The sequence below is a fragment of the Girardinichthys multiradiatus genome, chromosome 23, assembly GCF_021462225.1.
Source record: "Girardinichthys multiradiatus isolate DD_20200921_A chromosome 23, DD_fGirMul_XY1, whole genome shotgun sequence".
NCBI classification, from domain to species: Eukaryota; Metazoa; Chordata; class Actinopteri; order Cyprinodontiformes; family Goodeidae; genus Girardinichthys; species Girardinichthys multiradiatus.
The window spans coordinates 20,380,280-20,399,198 of record NC_061815.1 but is presented as its reverse complement, the minus strand read 5'-3'; the positions used below and the strand labels follow the sequence as shown (position 1 = coordinate 20,399,198).

The window sequence follows — 18,919 nt, the reverse complement described above, 5'->3', positions numbered from 1 at the left end:
GGAAATATGGCTGAATAAATTTGAAGTTAAAGACTGTGGTATATGAAAAAACCAGTATTTACTAAGGTGGTTTTTCTAAAAAGTCTGAGAACCACTGGTTTAGTTAAATCCATGTGTTCATTTTTTTCCTCTCATAGCGTCCCGTCTACACGTGTTGCAGTATTTGTTTTGTCCATTAGGGGTCGCTCAACCACTGGCCCTTTTGAATACAGCATCCCGGACCGTCTGGGTTAGTCATTGCTCCAGACCAATCACAGCCGAGGTGGGCGGGATATCCATTGTTACTACAGGTCCTGGAAGAAGTTTGCAGCCGACCTGCAGCTGCTGCACCTATGAGCCTCCACGTAAATGAATAGTCCCGGCTCGACGCGCCACAAGACGAGCTGATTATGCCGAGATAAGGAGCATATGACCCGCACTCCCTCCGATAATGGCATACGATGACGCTTCACCCGCGGAGGACGTCCCGGACACGGTGATGCCCAGGGGGGCTCCATGCATGTGCGGCAAGAAGTGCAGGGGTCGGAGTGGCACCGCTGTCTTCCTAGGATTATTCCTGCTGTCGCTCACTCTACACGCAGTCACCCTTGTCTGCTATTTGGACCTGCGCTCCGAGGTGAAAAGGGAAATTACCCACCAGAAGCGGGACTCTATGGTGACACCCGCCGGGGTTGACCTGGCTGACCCGGTGGGGGTTCTGCCGCCCGGGCACCCGCGAGTGGACACCAGCCACAGCGAAGAGGATCGAGAGGTAAAAAGAAAACCTGTAACGTGATTCAGCACACTTCTTCTTTCAGAGGCTGGTTGATTGCTCCTGTTTCTGTATCATGGTGTCAGGTTGTGTGTCTGCTCTGTCCTGGCCAACTTACTTTATAGGATCCTCTCACCCGCTTCTGTCAACCCAGTTCTTAGGCAGGTATGTTGGAAAAGAAATGTTTGATTCCCGCAGCTTTTTAACCTGTCAGGTAAACTCATCTGCTTTCCCTCTGTAAAGTATCTCCTATTGGAGACTATATTGGAATAAACTCCTTAATTTCAATATCTCAATTTATTAATTATTCCAGTTATTCATTTTTTACCTCCTGAAACAGGAAAAAGGGTAGATGCTCAGAGTTTTGCCCAGCTGGAACCACACGGGCGGGTCAGTGAGTGTGTTGGAGCAGCAGGTGGACTGCATATTAACTGGATCACCAGCAGGTGCAATACCCCATGGGGGTATTGCAACTTTGAACGGCTGTCTGACTTCTACCCAACGGTTGTGTAAGAAAATGAACCTCTGTGTGGGACATTTAGTTGTGCAGAGCTGTCAGCATGATGGTCACCCGAAGGAATTTAAGTTTTCCAGCGCAGACACATTTATTCCTCTGTAGGAAACAATAATGAAATCCATTGCCTGTATTGGGATTTCTCTGTTACATTTTTCTCTCACAAGCTCAGCCTATTTATTAAGCGTTCCCTCTGCTTGGCTTATTTTAGATAGTAGCAGTTTGCCTTGTTGTAGCCGAGTGAGATGGGCCTGGTATTCAGCCCAGATGGTGATGCTTCATGAGGTGAAAGACTGTGGCCCAGCTGTGAATATTTAACAGTGCTGTGATGCTGTCCATGCCAGATGTCTGCATTAAACAACTCTGATTACACATCCCACAGTTTACATAGTTGGAGAAACAGGAGCATGTGGCATTGAGACGCAGAGGCCGCACTTGTTAGCCTTTTTTTTCCAGGCCATTCCTTTGAAGAATCTCTTGTAGGGCAAAAAATAAGGTTTATTGGATTCTTTACACACGTCTTCATCAAAGGCCCCCTCAGCAGGAATGGTTGAAATTCAATGTGACGTGCAGGTATACAGACAAGTGTAGCAGAACAACCAGCATACATCTGACATGACAAACATGAATCAATTGGTACTCGACTCTCCTTCACAGCATGTGTACCCTACATTCATGTTTTGGTGCAAATGAGCTATGTTTTGATAAAAACGGGTAGTATGGGTGTCTTCATGATGCTAAACAGATTTGGATAAATTTTTAAGCGGGTCTGATTGACTTTAGCAGATTTGCTTTGCAAAACAAATCCATTTTGGTACATTAAACAAGTGCATCAGAATTATTTAAAATAAAGAAAATTGGGCTTTTTCTTTAGTTTAGCAGCTTAATGAATCAAACAAGAAGAGTTTCCCTATAGAAAGTTTATACCCCCATTTTATACCCATACATTTTTTCGTGTAAGTAAAAAATATTTTTTTATTTTTATACTTTTTTGTCTCCATTGTAGTCACGTATTTTTTTTATTATGGTGATAATAGGCCATAACATATTCAGATCTCTTTTAAAAATTTATTTAATTGTATATTGCTTCCTGAAAACTCAGGTTAACTCCCTTTTACTTTGCTTCTGATTGCGTCTTGACTTTAATACAATATGACAGATAAAAACCCCTTAAACTAAAATGACTCCCAAGTAAACTCCCATAACACAGTTTGTCAAACTGGATACAAATTAATGCATGGTCGGTATAAAAAGTCAAGCAGTAGACTGACAAGTCTGGTATGACCAAACTACAAATGGAGAAATAGAGAAGGGGCGAAATGACCAGAACTCCATTTTGCCCTTTCAACATTTCTTACCTTTGTAGTTTTTGGGGTTTTGTAACAAACGTCTTTGGTTTTGACATGTAGCCGTCCACCACGTGATGCCAGTGAATATTTCGTGCTCCATATTTCATAAAAGTAGATGTCATAAAACAATATACAGTTAAATTAAATTACACATGAGATATTAGGATTGTTGCCTTGTGATAGACAATATGTCCAGGCTGCACCCCGCCTCATGTCGAATGATTGCTGAAGATGAGCACCAGCCACCCCATTATTGTCATTATTTATATCTAAACTAACTTAGGTTTGTTGGAGGGAAGTAAGAAAGGACAAAAAGGCACAGTGCAGGTGTGAATGGGCAAATTGACCCAGAGCCGAATTAAGCTGGTATGCATTGTTTAAATATTATATGTGGAAATGGAAGTAAAAAGGGAAGAAATGGCACTGCATGGTTTCAAATTGGTAAAGAGGCATTTCTTTCAACAGAAGCCATTAGCCCATTTTCCATTGCTTGTGGAATGAACCAGGGTTCGTTTCGATACAAATTTGTCCGGGTAATTTCATTTTCCCGGGGCTTTACCTTCATGGGTAAATGGTCCTGGTCTGAAGTAGGACTTTTCCTGGGGTTGTAAAAGGGGCGGGGTTGTGTGCACGGACACATTAGCACCACCAGCTGCAGTAATGGCAAAGGTAAGTGTACAATGTATTGTATTGTACCGTTAATTTGTCACAAAAATAGTTTTAAGATGTTTTCAAGTGTAAAAGTAGACAAAACCTCATCTGTGCATTCAGTTGATCAGGAATGAGCCTGTTTTGAAATGTTCTTTCGGAGTTTTCGAAGCACCCAAGCTCCGCTTACAGACTGGTCTGGCTGCTAACCAGGCGGGTGGACTGGGACTTCCCCACTAACCACTGCCTGATCTTGGCCCGCACTCTGGGATTTCCCGCTACCTGTTATCTATGGCAGCTGAAACTGAATATAAAACGTTTAGTAGGTCAGTCAGTCAGTCAGTCAGTCATTTTCTACCGCTTATTCCATAGTGGGTCACGGGGGAGCTGGTGCCTATCTCCAGCAGTCCATGGGCAAGAGGCAGGGTACACCCTGGACAGGTCGCCAGTCCATCGCAGGGCAACACACAAACAACCATGCACACACTCATACACCTAAGGTCAATTTAGAGTGACCAATTAACCTAACAGGCATGTCTTTGGACTGTGGGAGGAAGCCGGAGTACCCGGTGAGAACCCACGCGTTTAGTAGGTATGTGGTGAATAACCGCAAGTACCAGAAAGTAAAACTGAATATTTTTTCTAGAAAATTTTCACATTTTAAGTTGATGTTCATTAATTATAAAGTGTTCTGCCACAGTTCTGTAAGAAAAAATATTGTAATGCAGTGCTGATGATCAGAGCACTTAAACCTTTCCATATACATAAAAAATATCCATTTCCCTAAGATTGTCTTTTCATGTAAACCTAACTTAGGGGAATATGAACTATTATTTTTCACTTTTCGTAGTTTTATGCAGAGAACTCTGCAGGAGGAGAGACCACAGTTCCTGATTCGGATGCATTTTCCCAAAAGTTTCGTAATCTTCACTCTCTTAGGGTGTAGGTAGTGGTGGCCTCGTGGTTAGAACAGGAGGTTTGTGTTCCAGAGGGTACACAAGGGGCCAGGTTTGTATCCCACAGATTGCCACTCTGGGTCCCTGAGCAAGCCCCAGAATGCGCCGCACAATGGCAGCCCACTGCTCCCTATAAGGGACGGGTTAAATGCAGATGACAAATTTCATTGTAATGTACATGTGCAATGACCAATAAAGATGATTATTATTATTATTGTCCTTTCAATTGTCCACTGTCTATGAATCTTCAACTTTATATAATTATTTTCTTATGACTAGGCAGTTAAAGTATCAGTTCCATGTACGTCTGGACTGATTATCTGTTCTTTTTTTACTATAATAAATAGCATTTTTACTAAAAACATTTTTCTGTCTGTGCTGTATATAGCTGACATTAGTTTGGCTGATAGTGATGATAGAAAATTAAGTTTAATCAGTTTTTAGTCATTATTATAATTGAATCATGCTATTTATTCTATAGCAACAACTCTGGCCAGATGCAGGTTGGTAAAAATTAAATGTAAAATAATGATTTAATCTTTTCCTGCTTATTGATCAAGTGCAACTTAAGAAATAATGGGAAGAATTAATCGACTGTATAACTCTAAAGCTGCTCTAACCATTTATTTTCAGTTGAAACCATTTTTCAAATTATTTATTAGATAATAGTCTTTTAAACTGAGTAAAAGAATATAGCTATCTGCTGGAATGAAGGTGTATTGCAGTTTTCTTCACAACTTCCCCATATGACATTTGGCTGATTTAAATATGTGGCCCGGGGCCTTTCTGAGCAGTGGAAAAAGAACATACACAATCCTGGGGCATTAAATCCTGAGGCTTTTGGTGAAAAATGGGCTAGTGTTTATAAAGACTGTAATATACACTTTATTGGATATCATCAGTCATAACATGTTGCCTTCTTTCAGAGTATATGTTTTGAGGCCCTCCATTTGTCTTAGCTCAATCAATTTGGAGATTAAAACAGCAGATGAGCATCTGATCTGAGGAAAGCAGCTATTAATAACTTTTCTAGAAAGGAATATTGGTTCTATCATCAGAAATGGAACTGATGATGATATATGCAAATCCTATCCTGCAGAATTGGCAGAAATAAAATCTGTTTGAGGCTATTTTTAATTTTCCATGTGAGTAATTATTATTCATCTCTAATAGACGGTAATAGGAATGGGAGCACTCAGATCTTTTAGATTTTTTTATAAACAACCATAAAATTAAGCATCTGTTTCCAGAGTGCAGGTTAGTGTTAAGAACCACTTAAAAACTTCACAGTTTTACCAAATCCCACCAGTTGCTCTCTTAATCCGAACAGATGAGCCGGCCATTTATGATCTGGGTCTGGGAAGTGAGCTAAACAGTCCTCACCTCCACCGCTCAGCTGGTATTGCCCTTGAGCAAGGCAGTAAATCCCAGCTGTATTGCAGATTTGCTCAGTTCCCAACAGTAAAATCTAAACAACCTCCTTCCAGGTGTGAATAGCTCTAAGATCCACGATGGTGGCAAGATGTTGGGGTTGGCCATGTAGCGCCCTTATCCACCTGAAATCGGCTAGAGAAATGTATTAAAATATGATCTAAGGATTATTTGATTGTGTTAGCTCAGTTCATGTTTTCTTCTCAGGCCTTCTATTGTATGAAATAATTCTGTGCTCTGATCTGTGCCTTCAAAGTCTCAAAGAGAGCACATGCTGAAACATCTGGAGTCTGGTTAATGGCTATAAAAAAAAGCCAGTTTGATGGGAATCAAACTCAAAAGTCCTCACCAGCGTACAAGCTTTAAGGCGCCCAGGGTGGGCTGTGACCTTCTTAGATTGTGATTTGTTGCTGATAGTTAAAACGGCAAGTATCATGATTGTGCAGTCAGATTTCATACCAGAAATGAATTACCTCAGTCGTAAAAGCGCAGTTGAAGTTTAAAACATCTACGATACGAGATTGCAAACGCATAAAGCCTGAATCATCCTGACTGGCAGATGGCTCAAACAGATTGAGTCCAGAGTTGTCGCAAGCATCAACCGGAATAATAAATTCTCATCGCATTCAAGAGTGGAATCTCTCCGCCAGCAAGTGTTGCAACAATCTGAGGAATGATTGGATGCTGACAGGCTACATTTCCCTCAGATTCAACCTCATAGTGTATGCTTACAGTTATTGAATTACCCGGGTTATGGTTTAAAACTAATGGTTTGCCCAGAGAGAGGCAGTTGAGACGAGAAGGCGGCCCTTTTTTGTGTGTGTAGTGTGTTAAAAGAAAACACACTGTCATCGTTGAATCCAATCGCTCGAATCACAGGAGTATCACGAGCAGTTGGCTCTCAGGAGGATACATGCCACTGGGGTTAGTAATGCCTGCGCAGCGGTGACGGGCACGCGACGTGCAACATCAGCCACCAGCCCTCGGTTTCACCTCCTCAACTTTGTAACCTCGCATTCTTAAGGACTATTGGGTTTCACACTTTTGTGCTGCCACCAGGATGGATATTTTGTGGAAAAATATATAGAGGAGAATCTACTTCAGTCGTCATAAATATGAATGGAATCTGATGTTAAAAGTGCTGGCAGGCATGCAAGCAGCTGGACAGGTCTTAATAAAAGCAAAAAAAAAAGAATCCTGTAATAGCAAAATTACACAGCCTGGGGTGACTGAATTTTAGTCATATCCTCACGAAGCAACGGGGAATCGCATCCACGGCTCGCAACAGCAACCCCCCTCACTTTGAAGATTTGAAAGCCCTTTAATTAATTGCATTTTCCCTTTGTGCTGAAAAAGAATGAAAAATAATTTACTCAATAGTTGGCACTTGGCAAACATACCAACACGTTGTCATCCTGATTTACTGTAACTCCGCGTGCCTTTGAAGACTGTGAGGGCTGCAAATGTTGTAATGATGTGAAACTGAGCAAGCGAGAGTGTGAAACCATTCTGCATAGTACTTTAATGGGAGCTTTTTGTTTAAAATTAGTTTTTTTCCCTCCCTTTCACCTTCATCTGTCAGCCCCACCAGTTTGGTAGTAGCCTCGCAGACTGCTTGTTTGTCTTTCTGCTGGGGCCTTAATCTCAGGCCAGAAATTGGCTGCGAGATCATGTTTGGCCGTCAGACCAGACGAAAGTGTAAAGCCATATGGCTGAACATGCACATCAAGAATACTTTGAGATCCCTCCCAGCCCCCAACCTTTTCTAGCCTCCCCCTCGTTCTTTTACACGCCAACAGCTGGAGAGGAGATGTGGAGGCACCTGCACGCCAAATGAACAGCGAACATTTCTGCTCCCAGGAACATCTGGAGTGGCTGTGTGTCCATAAACCATTCCAACTTGTGCTCATCCATCGGTGCTGGATTTCCCGGGCCTTGTAAGGTCAGACACGGCTGGCAGCTGATCAGGGACGTAGATGTTAACTACACCCTGAGCCAGCTGGGGGGTGTTCTACATGATTCAGCTCATCGCTCGCTTCGGGGAAGGCATTGATGAGGTGGGGGGGGGGGTTCCCACATCTGAAAAGAGGTATAGAAAACTGGAAACATAACTTTTTGTCTCTGTCTTCTTATGGTCTGTCAGTGGTTTTGGTTTAAAACCACACAGGGAGGCACTGGGAGTTCATGCTGCATCAGAAGGGGTTGATATCATGTTGAGGATTCAGGATTTAACTTTTTCACATTTTGTCATCTTAAAAACAGAAACTTCAGTTTATTTTACTGGTATTTTGTGGTAGACTAACACATAGCATACAATTGTGAAATGGAAGGAAAGTGATACAGCTTATAAAGCTGCTTATAATTTATACAATATTTTACCATTCACAATTTGAGTAGTATTGTAGTTCTTTTAGTATTAGTATTGCGTGCTTTGCTATTCAATACCTTTGTACTCTGATACTTTTAAATAAAATCCAGTGAATACCGTTGCCTTTAGGAGCTTCCTGATAAAGAATATGTGTTGGATTGGCCCAGTCAAAGTCTAGATATAAAGCCAATTGAGAAAGAATTGAAAATTTGTATTTACAGTAACAAACGCCAGTCTCATGATATATTTGCCAATATTTTACTTCTTTTTTTATTTTGGAGAAAACTATGATTCAAAATCTTAAATGCCAAAAATGCATATGTCAGGCTATGGTTGCACGAGTTTAGAAAATTATGTGATCACAATATTATTGGTGAAAAATTGTCATGACGATATCAGTTGCGATCAATCCTTATTTTTGTAATTTCCTTTATTTTAAATTGTTCTTTATCTATTTCACAGCCCTAATATTGGCCTAATAAAATAAACAGTATTGGATATTGTAATCGGCTGCCCTTATTTTTTTAAATGTCTGTATCTGGATGAGCAAAGCTGCAATGGTCGACCTTTCTGCTAGATGTGCTGCAATATTTGCAGCTGTAACTGTACTTCATTTTTATTTGTAAGACATTTTGAAAACCATGCATAATTTTCTTGTCATTTCACAATTAAGCCTTTTTTTGTTGATCTATCATGTGAATTCAAATATTATACACTTTACAGGTGGAAATGAAGGGTACGTGCGATCCTGCGCTTAATTAGAAAGGATAGATTTAAAAGTCAAAGATTTTTTTTTTTTTCTTGACTATATTGTATTTGGACCAGGGTGTAGAACATGTTCCTCCTTTGAAAATTTCAGCCACGCCAACATTAAGCTCCTTATGTTGTATTATATTTTTTCTGCTAATGCAAGGCTTAATGGTTTGTACATTTTTGTTATTGTAAGATTTCAGCACGACTGAAAAAAAATTTGGTGAGATATGATTAAAGATAGTCTTTTTGGTTATTTTGCTATGTTTTTGCTGCCAGGTTTCAAGGGAATCAGAAACTGTCAGTTTAGGCTTTAAAACTCCAGACTGAGGGAGTTAGGGTCAGGTCAGTACACCAAAATGTAGGTCATAAAAAAAGACAGCTCTGGAGATTTGAATTTAGGGATCTTAAATCTGCTACATCAGATCTGTTTCTTTGACTTTGTTTTTTTTTTTTTTTTTTGCTTATTCAAGTCACCAGTGAATAGTGCTGGGACCAGGTGCCCCATGAATAGGTATTGCTCTCAAATTAACCGCACCTCATGTCCTGCTTTTGTGTAAAAAGGTGAATTTTAGACAGCCGTGGCCAGGTGACGATCTCAGACGCAGACAGAAACGACTCGGGTTACAGGATAAATTACAGCCCCCACCAGGACAGACAATGACTTGGCCACAAGTGAATGTCCTGGCTCACGTCTTTTTAAATGCCCCTAGTTGTTTCTGTACAAACTTTATACACCAACAATAGAATCAATACTTGTAACGTCTGTTTTCCTCTTAAAACCTTGGATTTTTTCCCTTTATTTTCTGTTTACTTTACCGACTTTGTCTCAGATGGCATCGCTGCTATTGATATCCACAGCTGCTCGAGTCACGGCCCTTTTGTTCGACGCTTGTGGCATGCTTGAATTTTGTGTAACTTTCCACGCTTAAATTTTCCCTTTTCTCCTTTGTTTTCAGGAGAGGTCACTCTACAGAAACGGCGACTTTCACGGCACAAAAGACGGCAGGGGAAGAACTCTGCGGGCAAAAAGGAGTCCTGGCAGGGAACTGGAAACAGGTGTGAGCTGTTTGGCTTTTTCTTTTTTTTTTATTCATCCACACCCTTATGGAGAAGCTGTAATCAGACGCTGAGTTTCCCGTTTTGTCATTTTCCACCTGTAGATTAAGTATTAACTACTAGAAGTGCAACAATTAGGCTTCTACCTAGCGATTCCATTTTCTTTGAGGTCTGAACTATTAATTTCAAGTTCGATCGATTCAGATTTTTTTGTGTTGGGATTACCCTTGCAATTAGGAAGAGAGTTTTCATGGGAAGTTGATCCTGGAACATTTTGACTATTCCAAATTGGAACCTTGTTTGAATTAACTGCGCTTTCCAAACATAAACATTTTGTTTTCTCATACGCAGAGACCCATGCAACATAATACATAAAATAATTAAATAAATTGTTCAATAATAAATAAATAAATAATAAAAAAACTTTACTTGTGAACAGATTTATTTATAGGTAAAACCTTATCAAAATTGAATTATTTTATGGGTCATTCAGTTCATTCATTGAACAACAAGAATGTGAATATCAAGAAAAATATTTAATTATTATAAAAACACATTTAAACTTTTTTTTTTTATGAATATCACACTCAAAATCTAATTGTGATCACAGATGTGGCACCAGTAGTACAAGTTTCTAACATGTGTCCATGTGAAGAAGGAGTACGACGTAGGGGCATGGCCTGAGTACCGCTGCAGTCAGCGGTATGCCATGTGCATGTGGTTTAAATGGCATCGATTCACTCAAGTTTTCTTGCTAGAAATCTGATTGTTTTAGTCAAGATTATGCTAAAACATAATTTCCTCAACTATATTTAAAATCCCTGTTAAGAGCCAACCTCCAGAGTTTTAAAATTCCAGGTTTATTCCTGCATATTTCCATAGATTCCTTTTTTTATTTCCATAAATTCACATTAATTCTCTTGGAAATTTTGGAGCTTTAACATTTCTTGGAATTTTGCATCCTTAGTTAGGACTATTACACAAGAAATAGGACAAAGGGCTTTACGTTGTTTGATAGAGATAATGGTTTTGAAACCAGCTTAAAAATGAATAAATTACAAAATGAAACCCTATTTGGGCATTGAAGTGTGTCTCCCGATCAAAGCTGATCACAGGAAAATTGGCAGAAGCCATCTTCTGGATTGGTGCATCCTTGTTGACTACAGTGCACCTGCTGACTCGACTGTTGAGCAATTGTTTCTGTAGTAACAGGGTTTGGTTACTGTGTAAATAAAGGTCTTATGTTGGGCTTAAGCCTCCTATATTCTGAAAACTGGATGTTAATGGCTTCTCACTTCTCTGTGGAATTAATTATTTTAGGGTTGCTTTTTTTTAAAAACTTCTTTGTGCTAACTTATCAAAGCGGCCCCACCACATGATTTGGCTGCGCTTTTAGAGCAAACGCTTTAAGTGACATGGGATTGATTAATACTTGGATAGCAAGCAAGGAAAACAAGGGCTTTGGGAGGGTTGCACCGATTCGAAACAGACAGCGAGACCCTGTTAGTTTACCTCAACCTCACAATAACAGAGTCTCCCAAACGTCATTCGCACCTATCATCTGAATGGGAGACATAAAAATCAGCAGCGTTGATGGCATTCATTAATTCATACTGATTTATGTTAATGAATAGCTCCATGGAAAAAAAAAAAAAAAAAAAAACATGTGGCCAATATGTCGGAATTAGCTTTTGTTTAGAATCTGAGCTATGCAGATAAAAAAGCAAAGACTTTGAAGTTTCGTGTCTGAGTACAACAAGTGCACCATGATCACAAGGCATTCCAGCGTCTGTGGCGTGACACTGAATACTTGGGGTGGGGGAATTGTGATTGTGTTTAAATTAGAAGAAAAAACTCACCTTTGAGAGTTTCTACATAAATCAGTAAAGTCCCGAGCCTCTAAACACTAATCATTTCCAGGACTCTCCTCTGCACCGAGCACACAGACAAAGGCTTTTGTAATCTCACCCTTAGATGTGTGCTGCTTTGTGTGTGTGTGAGTGTGTCTGCAGCACTCTTCTAACGGGCACCAGATTCCAGATAGGGCTGCTCGTTAAGAGAAATCTACGCGGATGCATTCATTTAGCCAGAGGAGAAATGCTGGCCCATATGTTTGAGGGGGGACTCAAACTGTGAGGTTTTAAGGTTAAATGGCCTTTGTAGTTCTAATGACATGGTAAACACGAGCAAGATGGCTTTTTGAAAGGATTCCTCAGCTGAGCATATATGCACGCGCGTGCATTTTAACTCTGAAGAGGTGACAACAATGTCCCAGCTATATTATCCAAGTGTGCATGGCCTCACACACCACAGCGACGGAGAGCGCGCACGGGGGTGGGGGGTGGATGGTTGCCGGTGGAGAATGCATGGTTAAACAAATACATGCACACATGTACACACACTTTCATCTGCGTTCTCCATCTGGGCCTAATTCAAAGAAAAGGATTTTGGCAGGATAAAGTATCTCTCTAATGATCTTCTCTAGTTCCACTGCCTGCGAATGCTTAAGGCACTTGTTCATACAGAGGAGGTGAAACCGCACTTACAAATTACTACACTACGAAATACCGCAGACTGACATACCTCCACTCCAGTGTGTTCCGACGAGCAATGTCTGAATCTGGTATTTTAAGCCCGATTAGGATACCTGCACGGAATGAGGCGTACACCTGGGATGTTATCTGAGATGGTAATGTTTAGGGAGACCATTTCGGGAATGATTACGCTGTTTTTGTGTATTTCAGAATCAAACGGAAAGGAGAGGAGGAAAGACAAGAAAAAAGGTATTTGTCTGCTTTTATTTTGCTCTTTGATAAGACTGCAGCTTATATCATTAAATTCCAATTGGGATGGTATAAATTGGAAGGAGAACTAGATTTAAACTTTTTTTTTACAAAAACGTCTGAAAAATGTGAGGTGGATTTGTATTCAGTGATTTTTCCTTTGATACAACCAGTTGCCTCCAGAAGTCAAGTTAGTGTAAATACAGTCGTTCTGTGAAGACCTCAGAGGCCATGAATCATACAGACAAAGGAACACAGCAGACAGGTCACAGATAGACTTTTAAACAGGTTCAAGAAGGGTTACGGCATAAAACATCATCCCAAGCTTTCAACATCTCACTGAGATCTGTTTGATCCTTCATAAAAATGGAAAAAGTATTGGACAATTTCAAATATACCATAACAATTCCGTCCACCTAAACTGAAAGGCCCGGCAATGAGAGAAGTAGTCAAGATGCTAACAGGAAAAGCTACAGAGATTCGCAACTCAGGTGGGAGAATCCGATAACAGGACTGCAGTCATGCAGTCTTCAATCTGTTCTTCCTGGAGAAGTGGCAAGATGAAAGCAGTTGTTAAAAGAAGGCCAGAAGAAGTCAAGTTTGCAGTTTGACACAACAAACATGCGGAAGAAGGTGCTCTGGTCACATCAGACAATAATTGAACTTTTTGGCCTACTCTGTGGAGCAGAAAACCTACACCCTCAGTGCTCCATCCCCACAATCAAACATGGAGGTGGCAGCATCATGCTGTGGGTATGCTTTTATTCAGAGGTAGCAGGGAAGATGGATTTAGGTAAACACAATGTCAGTGATGAAAAAAATGTTGGCGAGTGCAAAAGAAAAAAAGACAGTTACAGCTAAGTCAAAGTCTAGAGCTGAATCAAATTGGGAATCTGTAACAAGACGTGAAAATTAATGTTGGCAGACGTTCCCTTTGCGGTCTGACTGAGATTTAGCTCGTTTGATCATCCACAAGTAAGTTTAAACGTTTCACACTTTTCGGTTTCCTACTTTATTATTTTGAAAACCATGCATTATTTTCTTTCCACTTACAATTATGCATATATTTGTGTTGGTCTGTCACATAAAAGATAATTAAATACAGTGAGGTTTGTGGTTGTAACGTCTGGAATATGTGGAATTGGAATATTTTTGCAACCACTCTATCTGTAATTGTTTTTTCCATCACAGGAGAAGTCAAAATTGTTATGGCTCTAGCCTGCCTTTATATTAGTACATATTGTGAGATCATGCAATAAAGTTGTGGCTCCTGACTATTCTATTAAAAGTACCTTTATTATCTTTCTCTTTTTCCAGGGAGAAAAAGGCCTGTGCCAGGACCCCCTGGTCCCCCTGGTCCACCAGGGCCTCAGGGCCCGCCGGGCATCCCAGGGATCCCCGGTATTCCAGGAAGCAATGTTGTGGGGCCTACAGGACCTCCTGGACCCCCTGGACCACAGGGACCACCAGGCGCTCAAGGTCCGGCAGGTATAGGACTCAACACAAAATACAACCAAGATAACCGACAACACCAAGCTCAGAGATTTTCCACCTAGATTACAGTGTTCCCCCAGCTCATAGCTACTTTCCCACACTAGAAGGGGGCTCAAGTTGTCAAAATTGATTAACTTGTTGCCTCTACAGTGAAGCACTCTGATTCAGGTTGTCAAACATTGTGCAGAATAGCAGTGATTTATCTTTAAACTATGTCAGCTTATGTTTTGTTTAATCATTGTTCCTCCTTTTGTTTCTCTCCAACATTGAACTGTAGGATTCTTTTTTTATCATGTTTGTCTTTTATTGTTGCAGGGGTTCCTGATAAGTCAAAGAAATTCCAAGTAAGAGTGGGTCACATTTTTTCTTTGAAATAAATCTAATTCTACACATATTTGTCAATGAAAGGGCTAGCCTACCCCTTTGCAAATTAGTCAACTGGGATCTTTGTTTTCCAGCCAGCAGTGGTCCACTTACAAGGACAAGAAACAACAATCCAAGTGAGGGAAGGTGGGTGCCTTGCTCATGCTAACTCAGAGATATACTACAGTGTTTGACACAAAGCAATAAGCACGAATTATCCCTGTCAGTGCTGTTTGTCAAACACACAATTTTGGAGTTATACCAACAGGCGGGCCAGCCAAACATCGAAATTACAAGAAAACAAATGACATTTCTTTAGGTTGTTGGCATGCCTTTGATGGTTTGCTCAAGAGATGCAGCACACCACATCTGAAGACATTATACTCTTTACATGGAAATACAGTGGCCCTCTAAAATCTATAAGTCACTGTTAAAATGTGAAGTTTGTGTGATGTAAAAATATGAAACCATGATAAATCATTTCAATTTTTCCATGTATAATGTGGCACTTATTGTGTTCAGTTCAACTGAAAAACACTCCGATCTGCTAAAACTTTAAAAAAAACAACTAATCTAATAGTTAGTGAAAGCAAATTTCCATTTAGTTTTATTTGGTGCCTAATATCACTTATAGTGAAAAAACCAAACCTAATTCATCTAAAATAAAGTCAACCTTTTTTATTTGGAATTTCCTGGGTTAGCTAAAGGCTTGGATCGCAGAGAAGTTACAAAGGATCTCATTTTACAAAGGTATCAGTCAGGAGAAGAGTGCAAAGGCATCCACAACATCGGGCCTTCATAGAGTGAAGACAATCATCAGTTATTAGGTAAAAATACAAAAGCTGAAAGCTTCTGTTTCTCCAAAACTGATTAAAGCAACATAACATAAACTGGTGAGGGAGACTGCAATGGAACTGGCTGCAGCAATAAAGGAAAAAAGTCTGGCTTAAACCTCTGAAACTGTTCGGGAATACTTGTTACAGTCTGAAGGAGACTGAAACTTTGGGCAACAATTCCAAAAGATTATACCAACAGTGAAACACAGTGGTGGCAGCATCATGATATGAGGTTAACTGTAAAATTAAGTTGCTTGTATAGGTGGGTGAAAATATGAGCAGTTGTGGCCCAAAAGCTTCAGCTATCAGCTGGAAAATTGAAGATGAAGAACATCATCTCAAGTCTGGGAATACATAAAAATTAGCAAAATAAAGGCCCAGAGAGAACCCACGCATGCACAGGGAGAACGTGCAAATTCCACGCAGAAAGACCCCCGGCTGAGAGACAAACAATGTACCTTCTTGCTGCAAGGCAACAGTGCTATTAACTGTGCCAGCCCAGAATACTGGGCTCCACGGTGGTGCAGCCCAGTATTTTAGTATTTGTTTATATACTAAAACTATTCAAACAAATTTCATCAGCTTATTTTTGGTTGTTCCAGCAGATTTGTTTGTTTTTCTGTTGACTTGTGCAGAATAAATGTTAGATCTGCTCTAAAATGCCAACGCAAATATTTTCCTGCTGGTGAAACGTTTGATCAGTGTTGACTGTAATATTGTGCAAAATTATAATAGCCCTAACTGTATTCCCATTGGTGTTTCATGTTCAGTAAATACATGTAAGCCTGGGTTAAACGTTGGAGCAATGCGGCCTAACCTCAGGACCAAAAGCCTTGCATGCTAACTCAATCATGCTCCTAAGACGGAGCACAAGCATCATTAACCAGGTTTATATTCTGTCAGTGCCAAGATCTGTTTTTTGTCAAAACACACCTCGAGCTTTAGTTTATGTTGACCATTTGTATCGCCTTGTGTTTGTTGTGGCATGTTTAGATCTGTCTCAAGGCGTCCTCAGGAACTGGAAGATGGTGTCCATCAATAAAGACGTGTTCAGGATGAATCCTCGCACCGGAGAGCTGGTGGTGCTGCTGGACGGTGTCTACTTCATATATAGTCAGGTAGAAGTGAGTACGGTCCTTGACGTAACTCCTTTAAAATTACAGTCAGACGAACTGGCAATTGATCTTAAAAGAAAACCTAGTTGCTTTGTTAATGCCCGAGTCATTTTTGTCCCTCTGTGGCTCAGTGTGCAGCTCTGTAAGTCATACCTCTGCTGCTTCAGCTGTTTAGACTTTCAGAAAACCCCCAAATCTTCATGTTGCACTTGTTTCGATTACCACTCTCAGTCTCGTGTGGATTTGTCTCCCACCAGGTGTACTACCTCAACTTCACTGACATCGCCAGTTATGACTTGATGGTGGACTCCAGCCCGTTCCTACGCTGCACGTGCAGCATCGAGACAGGACAGCGCAAGTTCAACACCTGCTACACGGCCGGGGTGAGCCTGCTGCGCTCGGGCCAGAAGATCTCCATACGCATAGCCCACGAGTACACGCTAATAAACATGACCAACCACACCACCTTCCTGGGCAGCGTCAGGCTTGGAGAGGCTCCATCTGCTGTACAGAACGGTTAACTGCACTCCCCGTATGCTGTCTTCATCTTTCCTAATGTGGGATTGATGGGTTCCGTTCAAGCCCAATGTGTGGAGGACATTCGGGGAACCTTGGTGACTTTTGTCAACTTTCAAATGTCTGCCTTAAAATGGACTCTAAAGACTTTAATGCTTCCTTTCCACATGATTCTGTGCATAGAGATAAGCCCTTTGGAAAAAGCTATCCTCATCAAACACAAGTTTCTATTTATAGTCACCTTCTATGTGCAGCATCTTTCTTTATAACAAGGAAGGACACTGCTGACAGGTACTTAGTAATTACATACTTTTAAGTGCTGTTAAATGATGACAAAAACACTTGTAACAGTGCCTTGCAAAAATATTCATGGTTCATGACCCCTTAAAGCTGTTGACATTTTGTCATGTTACAACCACAACCATCAATATATTTCATTAGGATTTTACATGATAGACCAACAGAAAGGTTTTTTAAGTCATTTTAAGTGGATAGAAAATGATTCACGGTTTTTAACATTTTTTACTAATAAAAACCTGAAAATTGTGTAAGGGGTATGTCTCTATTAGCTTTGCACACCTACAGTTACCATCCTGGCTAATTTGTCTTTGCAAAACACCTCAAGCTCACTCAGATTGGATGGAGAGCATCTGTGAATATCAGTTTTCGAGTGTTGCCACAACTTCTCAATTGGATTTAGGTCTGGTCTTTGACTAGGCCATTCTTGCATTAGGCATGAATATGCTTTAATCGAAACCATTCCACTGGAGCTCTGGCTGTATGATTGCGGTTGTCCTGCTGGAAGCTGGACCTCCTTCCCGGGCACAAGTCTTTTGCGGCCTCTAACAAGTTTTCTTTCAGGATTGCCCTGTATTTAGTTTCATTACCTTCAACTCCAAACAGTCTCCCTGTCCCCACTGGAAAAAAAGCAATCCCACAGCATGATGCTGCCAGTACCATGGGTATGTTCAGGTTGTTAGTTGTCTGCCATGCATAGTGTTTTATATGGGACTTCTTAAAAGCTAGATGTGTTTAGTGCAGAACTAATGTGGATCTCTGCAGCTCCTCCAGAGTTATCATGGGCCTGTTTGCTCCTTTTCTGATTAATGCTTACCTTTACCGCCTGGTTAGTCTAGGTGGATGGGATGTCATGGTGGGTTTGCAGTTGTGACATGCTCTCTCTGTTTTCAGATGAGGGATTTAAAGTGCTCTGTGTGCTTTGGATATTGTTTTATAACCTAACCCCACTTTGAACTTTATCCCTGACCTGTCTGGTGTGTTCCATGGTTTTATGAGGCTGTTCTCTAACAGCCCTCTGAAGCTTTTACAGAATAGCTGAGAACAAATTAAACACAGGTGAACTTTATTTACTAGTTAGCTGTGTTCTAAAGGCAGTTAGTTGCACTGGATTTAAATTACAAGTTTTAGAGAAGGGGGAGCTAAATGCATACACAACTTACATTTTTCAGATTTTAATTAGTAAAAAAATGGAATACTTAAAGTTTGTGATGGTTATGTGGTAAAATGTAAACATGATACTTTGGCAAGGTGCTGTTTTTGTCATGATTTAGTTCCTGTTTCTATTATTTAAGCCTTTTCAATAAGTTGTGTAAGAAGGGGTTAAAAACTTCATGAGGTGAAAGGAAGAAGGAAGGTATTCAAAGAGCAACAGCACTATATATATATGTTTGCGCACATTTGCACTATAGTATCCCTGCAGAATACCAGTGATATGTTTTCAAAGTGCTTTTGTTTAGTTACCTTATGACTGAATCCATGTAGAGAAACAAGTTGTTAATACACGCCTGTACATAATGTATATAAAAATGGAATATACTTTTGTAAATGGAGTTGATTGACGGATTAAAATGTTTTCATTTTCTGCCTAAGCTCGCCTCTCTCGTCCTTTGTGTTTGTGCAGCCGGTGGTGTTCATTTAAAGGCCTCCCGTCCTCCTTTTCATATCAGCCCGAGCTGGCATGAGCGC

The 18,919-nt window shown here is 40.5% G+C and overlaps 1 protein-coding gene across 5 annotated transcripts; it reads left to right on the top strand.

Moving 5' to 3' along the window:
- The first annotated feature begins 243 nt into the window (after positions 1–243).
- Positions 244–18,822, top strand: eda (ectodysplasin A). Of its 5 annotated transcripts, none has more exons than XM_047352728.1 (8): positions 244–751; positions 9,727–9,826; positions 12,571–12,609; positions 13,927–14,097; positions 14,419–14,453; positions 14,562–14,613; positions 16,296–16,420; positions 16,675–18,822. In XM_047352728.1, exons 1-8 carry the CDS (start codon positions 431–433, stop codon positions 16,936–16,938), a joined length of 1,107 nt encoding a protein of 368 aa, XP_047208684.1. In that variant the 5' UTR covers positions 244–430; the 3' UTR covers positions 16,939–18,822. The 5 variants fall into 5 exon arrangements, with proteins under 5 accessions (XP_047208684.1, XP_047208686.1, XP_047208685.1 ...); XM_047352730.1 differs by having other exon boundaries at positions 245–751; positions 13,927–14,088; positions 14,419–14,447; positions 16,296–16,426; XM_047352729.1 differs by having other exon boundaries at positions 245–751; positions 13,927–14,088; positions 16,296–16,426.
- Positions 18,823–18,919: the final 97 nt, after the last annotated feature.

Coding starts and splice junctions, on each gene's coding strand:
- eda (XM_047352726.1), top strand. CDS start 431: ATGGCATACGATGACGCTTCACCCGCGGAGGACGTCCCGGACACGGTG. Junction 12,610..13,926: donor GAGGAAAGACAAGAAAAAAG/GTATTTGTCTGC, acceptor CTCTTTTTCCAG/GGAGAAAAAGGCCTGTGCCA. Junction 14,098..14,418: donor AGGCGCTCAAGGTCCGGCAG/GTATAGGACTCA, acceptor TTATTGTTGCAG/GGGTTCCTGATAAGTCAAAG.